This window comes from Cynoglossus semilaevis, unplaced genomic scaffold (genome assembly GCF_000523025.1).
Source record: "Cynoglossus semilaevis isolate Cse_v1.0 unplaced genomic scaffold, Cse_v1.0 scaffold436, whole genome shotgun sequence".
Classification (NCBI taxonomy): Eukaryota; Metazoa; Chordata; class Actinopteri; order Pleuronectiformes; family Cynoglossidae; genus Cynoglossus; species Cynoglossus semilaevis.
The window spans coordinates 17,189-24,948 of record NW_007585130.1 but is presented as its reverse complement, the minus strand read 5'-3'; the positions used below and the strand labels follow the sequence as shown (position 1 = coordinate 24,948).

At 42.7% G+C, this 7,760-nt stretch overlaps 1 protein-coding gene across 1 annotated transcript in view; it reads left to right on the top strand.

Annotated features, from left to right (window-relative positions):
- Positions 1-6,306, top strand: part of LOC103398820 (angiopoietin-related protein 1-like) — a 14,442-nt gene extending 8,136 nt beyond the window's left edge. The window contains exons 3-6 of the mRNA XM_008337562.3: positions 268-1,098; positions 2,117-2,310; positions 3,816-4,086; positions 4,886-6,306. Of these exons, the coding sequence (XP_008335784.1) occupies positions 306-1,098; positions 2,117-2,310; positions 3,816-4,086; positions 4,886-5,073 (1,446 nt within the window). The 5' untranslated portion in view covers positions 268-305 and the 3' untranslated portion in view covers positions 5,074-6,306. The remainder of the gene's footprint in view (positions 1-267; positions 1,099-2,116; positions 2,311-3,815; positions 4,087-4,885) is intronic.
- The last annotated feature ends 1,454 nt before the right edge of the window (positions 6,307-7,760 follow it).

The window sequence follows — 7,760 nt, the reverse complement described above, 5'->3', positions numbered from 1 at the left end:
ATTATCTTTAACCTTTCACCTATTTACCTTTCATCTACATTTTGATACATATTTCCAGCTAAATTATAGCTAACTTTAGCTTTGTGGCTAACTTTTGTTCCTTTAAAGACATTGTTGTATTGCTAAATTTGACAATTTTTGTTTATTTTTTTGTACACATTTTCTGATTCAGCGATGTAGGGGGCCCTTTTGACCTACAAAGACTGACAAGACAAAGACAAGACTGACAGATGAATTTAAATATATGCTTTTTTTCCCTCTTCATAGATCAGTCCCTTTGTTTGGTGCGAGACAAAGCTATAATCATGGGACCTGGGGCTTGGAAATTGTCTCTTCTGCTTTTTCTCACCTTCTGGACCTGCAGCCAAGCTCTCGCCAAGAACCCCATTCTTTCAAGAATACGCAGAGCTACGGAGAACGACGGCGACAACAAACGATGTTCCTACACCTTTTTGGTCCCCGAGCAAAAAATCACAGGCCCCATCTGCGCCGCTCGCGGTTACACCACCGACAAGGACCGGGTGACGCGGCTGGACGTGGCGGCGGTGCGCGACCTTCTGTCGAAGCAGAGGAGGGAGACGGAGACTTTGAAGCTGGTGGTGGACGTGGACGGCAACTTGGTGAATGAGATGAAGCTGTTGAGGAAGGAGAGCCGCAATATGAACTCCAGGGTGACCCAGCTTTACATGCAGCTGCTGCATGAGATCATCCGAAAGAGGGACAACTCGCTGGAGCTGGCGCAATTGGAAACCCGGATTCTGAACGCCACCACTGAGTCACTCCGTCTGGCCTCCAGGTACAGGGATCTGGAGGCCAAGTATGCGGCTTTGTCGGCGGTGGTGAATAACCAGTCAGCGCTGATTGGAGAGCTGGAGGAGCGCTGCGCGCAGGTGTACAGCCGCAGGCACGACCACCCACCGCTCGGTCCCCCACTGGTGCAGGTGGTGCCTGAGAACATTCCTGTCAACGTACCACGATTCACCAATGAAATCCAGAGAGACAACGCCAGGTTTTCCAGGGAGAGGGGCTCCCGCTCTGGGCCGGCACCCACTAGTGGTTCCATAGAGAAACCTATACAAAGAAACTTCAGTACTGAAGGTACGTTAGTAAACTGGTGTAAGTGTGTTTTTTGTCTTTTACATGAAAAATAGTTGCATTTTTGAATGCTAAACCCAACCAAAAATAGACTTGGAAGACATGGAAATTGTTCGATTTTTTGAATGCTAAACCCAACCATTTTGACTCGCGGGCCGCAATTGGTCCCTAAATTGAACAGGGGGGGGGCCGGGTCAGGAGCAGAAAGATGGAGCGTTCGTGTGAACTAAGATAAAGGACAGGTAAAAGTCATGCATAAAGGCTAAAATGCTAAAATGCTTTTATCAGTTTCTACGCCATCTATTGGGGAAACGTGGGAATTGCAGGGAAAAGGCAAGAGTATAATAATAATATAAATAAATTAGATCATTTGGAAAAGTTTGGTGTCCCCCGGGACACCACATTGGTGACCCCTGATCTACAGTTTTATGTCATTCTATTGGGGAAACGTGGGAATTGCAGGTAAAAGGCAAGCATTGGAGTCTAAACACATGATGAAAAAAATGCAAAATTTGCCACTAAATTTAGAGCACAGCACTTCCAAAATTGGGATTCATTAAAAAACCCATGTCATTTGACTTTGGTGCTTGCACCACAATTGATTTTCCAGCCACTGAAAGGCTGAAAATATTTTTATTTGATCCTATGGTAAATATAAATTATGTTGTTGTTAGCCTAGCTTGTGTAGTTTTGCCATTGAGTAGTAGTTATTTCATACTGTACTGTATATGTCACGTAATGTTTGTAACGTTGTGTAAACTCACTGCCTGTCATTGTCTCCTTACTAACTGAAAAAAGAGGCTTACACTCCCATGAAAAAAAAAAAAAAGTCCAAAACTCAGTCACCACATGTCCACATCAGAATCTGACTGATCTTTGTGGTCTACGTTTTATGGACAGAAATGTCTCTTCGGAAAAAAAAAAAAAAACAACCCCATGAAGCTTTTGGGAACAACAAAAGGGAGACTGACTACCACAGCTCTCTCTCTTTTTGTCTTTCCATTTCCATTTGCTGGTCCAGGTCCATTCAGAGACTGCCTCGATGCCCAGGAGGCCGGCCACAGCACCAGCGGCATGTACCTTATCAAACCGGATGAGGCCGACAGGCCAGTGCAGGTCTGGTGTGAACAGGATATAGACAACGGTGGCTGGACTGTTCTCCAGACCAGGAAAGACGGATCTGTCAACTTTTTCAGGAACTGGGAAAACTACAAGGTACTTCTTTTCTTTTCCTGGGTAAATTCCTATCTGGCTCAACTAGGAGTGCCATCGGAGGTGGAAAAAGTGCAAAAAAAAATTTAATTAAGTAAAAGTATTTTTCCTTCGCTTAAATTCTGCTCAAATAAAAAAAAACATCTAAAAATTTACTCAAGTAAAGAAAAATTTTACTGTATTTTTTGGATTATAAGTCACACTTTTTTTCATCCGAGGATTTCCTCAGCTTGGCATTCCTCAACCTCCATTTATTGTTCGGCACCAGCCATCAACCAATGACAGGCTAGAGTCCGTCTCTTAGCCAACGTTACCCACCAATGACAGGCTAGAGTCCGTCTCTTTTAGCCAACGTTATCTGGATGCATTAACATAGTGGGAAATCTGCACATGCATGCAATTTTTAGAAGTTTTTTTTACTCGTAACTGGATCTTTTTCAATGTAGCAAGTAAAACGACTTATTCCGAAAAGTACAAATTACTCACAGGAAACTACTCGATTACAGTAACTTGAGTAACTCTAATTTGTTACTTTCCACCTCTGGGTACCATAGGGTATCTGGCGGGCGTGAACGACTGTTTTCACTGTAAAACATAACGTCAGCGACACTTCTTGTCCGGTCAGTTGGTTCCGAGGTAGGAAACACTAGATTCCCTCCCCTCCGAGGGAAGGTATGTTCCAGATGTTTCTCTCCAGAAACCACTGCTTCTTCACTGCCTTCCTGGTCAGATGGCCGGTTGAGTTACTGCTCACCATACACACACAGAGAGCACCTCCCTTCAAACCTCTGCTCGAGGATCGAGATGAAGAATATATCATTGCTGGCAGCGTCAGCAATTCGGGGGATCTCGTCAGCTCGGTACAGGCCTCTGTGAGTGTGTGAGTGTGTGTAACTGGAGGCTAAATGCCCTCTTCAGCACTGATTTGCCGCTCAGCTTTTACCGCAAAGCCACCGCATTTACACACACGCACGCACGCACACACACACACCGTTCCAGAGACAGGAGGCCCCCAAAACTTAAACCCTACATCATTCATCATCTCCCGGCTCACCCGAGAAATCTACAATCACACAAACCTCAGCCTTGTCGACCGAGTGAAGTGTTTTGGGGGGCCAGATGTAGAACTGCTCGAGGTTGTCCAACACATGCATCCATTCCACTCCAAATCTTCCAGATCGGCGAGGTCTCAGCGGCGCTGCGAGTTGTTGATTGCCGCTCATTTTCCGGTAAAACTCTTACTTAGGAACGTCAAAGACAGGTTGACATTGTTTCTCTCTGTGTACTTTTCTCTCAAAGGCTTTAACTACTTTAGAATCATGAAAGAGCGGCGGGGGAAAAAAAACAAAAATCATCAAAAAGAACATCTCCGCATCCCCTTTTTTTCCAGAGCTTCTAAACAATTCTCGTGTTTCCAAACAACTAAGGCTACCGACTTCCAAACAACATGCATTGTTTTCTGTAATTTTTTTTCCCCCCGCAAACCTTTTAATCTTTCTTTGACTCAGAGCGGCTTTGGCAACATCGACGGGGAATACTGGCTGGGACTGGAGAGCATCTACAGCCTAGGGAGGCAGAGCGACTACAAGCTGCTGATCGAACTAGAAGACTGGATGGGGAAAAAGGTCTACGCTCAGTACGGCAGCTTCCACTTGGAGCCGGCTAGCCAGGACTACCGCCTGAGACTGGGCACCTACCAGGGAAACGCCGGCGACTCCCTGAGCAGCCACAACGGCAAGCAGTTCACGACTTTGGATCGAGACAAAGACGCCTTCTCAGGTAGACCAACACAGGCTCTCTTTGTGCGATGATCAGCTTTGAAGTGCGCCGTGGGGTTTTTTTATTACTTGACCTCAGAGAAATTAGGTTCTCTCTAATCTATCTCGCTGCTTTTGGGGATTTTTAGGAGTTTAAGCAAGAAATTTGGGACCTACCTGCTCCTTTCAGGGGATGTTAGCCAATGTTAGCAGCTGGTGGACTCGAACCTGAAACCTTCCAGACCCAAGTCAGCTTCCTTAGCCACTAAGCCACCACTCCCCCCTAAAATAGACTGTTGCTTCTTACTTAAAACTTTTTTACAAGACCCTTGACAAAGGTCGACCTAAACTCTGTCAGATGAAATTCGGTTCAGAAAGTAGTTTGGGTTTTTTAGTAACTAGCGCAGGCGCCGACAAACTTTTTAGTTCGCAGCCCACAATCGTCCTAAAATTAGACGGGACAAAGGTTCGCAGCCCACAATCGTCCTAAAATTGGGGCCGGGTCAGGAGCAGATAGATATAGTATTTATGTGAACTAAGATAAATGACATGTAAATGTCATGCATGAAGGCTAAAATGCTAAAATGATTTTCTACACCATCTATTGGTGAAACATGGGTATTGCAGGGAAAAGGAGGATGTTTAATGATAATATAAATAAATTATATCATTTGGAAAAGGCCGGATTAAAAAGTTGAAAGGGCCGCATCCGGCCCCCGGGCCTTAGTTTGCCAATGGTTTGCCAGGTTAGTTCATCCATTAAAAAAAAGAACTTTATTATCAGACGTATCACCTCACTTTCCTTTTCTCTCCAAAAACAGGAAACTGTGCTCATTTCCACAAAGGAGGATGGTGGTACAATGCTTGTGGCCAAACCAATCTTAACGGTGTTTGGTACAATGGGGGGGTCTACCGCAGCAAGTTCCAAGACGGGATCTTCTGGGCTGACTACGGCGGGGGCTTCTACTCTATGAAATCTGTCCGTATGATGATCCGACCCATAGACTGAGCAGACAGGCCCGGTCCATTGGTAGCCGGAGAGACTTAAAGGTTTTTCAAACTCGGTCTGAACTGTGTTTTGTCAGCAGCAGATTGATCTGCGAAAAAAACCAGCACCAAAAAAGCCTCGAAAAACAGGAACTTTTTTAAATTTTATATATCGTTAAAAAACATAGAACCCTATTAACTTGCAACTGCCCGCTGTACAATAGTGCAGGGTTTTAAAACCAGCACTGCAGGCAGTACTGACCGGACGCACGCACTTCCTCACACATGTTACGGCTTTCAACAGCCCTAGCCTAAGCCTTAAATGTGTGCTATGAATTTTAATACGATTTAAGTGAGCTTAAATGATGACACTTCCGCTAACAGGAAGCTGCAATGATAGCAGGGATACAGTGTAAAAGTCATGCATAAAGGCTAAAATGCTAATGTGCTTATATCATTTTCTACGCCATCTATTGGGGAAACGTGGGTATTGCAGGGGAAAAGTCCGAAGTATAATGATAATATAAATTAATTATGTAATTTGGAAAAGTTAGCGGGCCGGATTAAAAAGATGAACGCGCCACATCCGACCCTCGGGCCTTAGTTTTGCCCTTGTTTGTCTAGCTACGACATGCTACGTAGCATCGGCATTTTATGGTAACGGTAAATCCGCTCAATCCCAATGTAAGTCCGAATGGTTCTGGATAAAAAAGGGCTAAAAACAGTTGCGAAAATGGTGTCGCTAATGGCTAAAAACCTGTTCATTGTTACTGTTTATTTATTGATTCTGTTCATGTGTGATTAGCTCATAGAATCGTTTCTAGATTTAGGAAGTGTTGTCCTCACCATCCTCACCCCAGTATTGGAGCTCCCAGTTTCCAGTTCCGGGATGTAAACTGCACCTCCTACCTCGCCACGATTGAACTTGAGCTCTACTGGCCGGGAGCTGGAAAATACATTTCATTAATACTCACATACATTTTTTTTTTTTTTTTGAAGACGCAGAGTTATAGTCCAAAAATATGTGGTTTTTTGGGAAAGACACAGCAGTTAAGGGGTTATTTACATCTGCGTGTGTATTCTTTATAATGTATGTAAATATATTCTGAGCAGGTAACCAGAAATCCACGTGTGCAAAGAACTTATCATATAAAAAGGGACAGGTTTCCCGAGGAACAGTTAGAGAATGGTCCTGCATAAATCCCTTCACTGTATATATAAATATACATACATACATACATACATAGATATATAAATAGACACACATATATGTATATATGCATATATATACATACATACATCCAAGTATATGTATATATACATATATCTAAGTATATATATAATATATTTATATATGAATATATATATATATTTATATATATGCATATATATGTATATATATATTGTACTGGAGAGCTGTCCTGGAAAGAGTTCATTGGTTTTAATTTCAGTGAGACTTTATTCGAGTCCAAAAACGTTTTTTCTTTTGTTTTGTTTTGTTTTGTTTTAGGTGGTTTTTAAGTATGAAAAATCGACTGACCCAGCAAGTTATAAGCACCGGGACAGACAACGAGAAACACATTGCTGAAATGCAGACAGGATGAAGAGGGAAAAGGAAAATAGAGAAGTATATTAGAGAGGAGGAGAGGAGGAGACGGGGAGGGGGATGAGGATATGAACCGGGTATGGAAAGAGTCCAAATTTCCAATTTATCAGCCCTCACTCTTTACTTCTGAAAAATAGGGAAATTTACATTCTTTCCACGCAGAAGTGCTGTGACTGTATGTTTTCATTAAAATATATATCACTGACAGAGTCATGGGCTCCTGCGTTTTGCGACCGCAAGCGCAGAAAGGAATCAGTGTCCTATGGGGGACGGGAAAGTCTGCAAAAATGTAGGTTTTTAAAACTCATTTTGAAGTCACACACACACACATAAAAGAGTAACCAGCGTTTGGTCTCTAAGTTTGTTGGCTCTTTTTTTTTTTTTTTTTCCCCAATTGACCACAAAGGCTCTCACACCCAACTTTTTCACCAAATTTTTTTTTAGAAAACCCAGTGTCTGATTGGACCTGCAGCTGGACACGAAACCATGTTTATGGACATGTTGAGAGAAAAAAGCGGCGGCAAATAAAATCAGCTTTATATAGCGACGTGGACCCGATGTCCGTAAATTGGAGAGCGCTCATTAAAGCGCTCTTTTAGTCTGAGGTCTGTTCCTAGTCAATGTTTTTGGTCTTATCTCTGGGTGTGACTCCACTCACTCCAGTTGAACATCGTTACTCGTGTCTGGAACAGATACTGTCGTTTCTGAAGAAATAATGCTCTAAAGCACTAATAAATCCACAAATGTATGTTGTTGTTCTCTTCCTCTGTTTTCCTTTCCACAGCTGCATAGCAGTACTTTAACCAAGATGGTCGGTCATGTCTTGTATTGTCTATCAGCTATTTTGGTTAATTCTTTGCTAATTACTAGCTTTGGTTATTGTTTTAGGGCTAGTGGTAAATTGTGATTTAATGTTTTGGAAAAAAGTAGCTAAATTATCTAGGGTATATTTTGTTTATTTAGGCCAGTGGTTCTTAATTGTTTTCTATCATGCCCCCCCTTGTGGACAGAAATGTTTTCACGCCCCCCCGACCCACACCTTGGCGGATTGAAATGCTATTGAGAACTTGATAACATGTATATTTTTTATCTGTACAAACCAC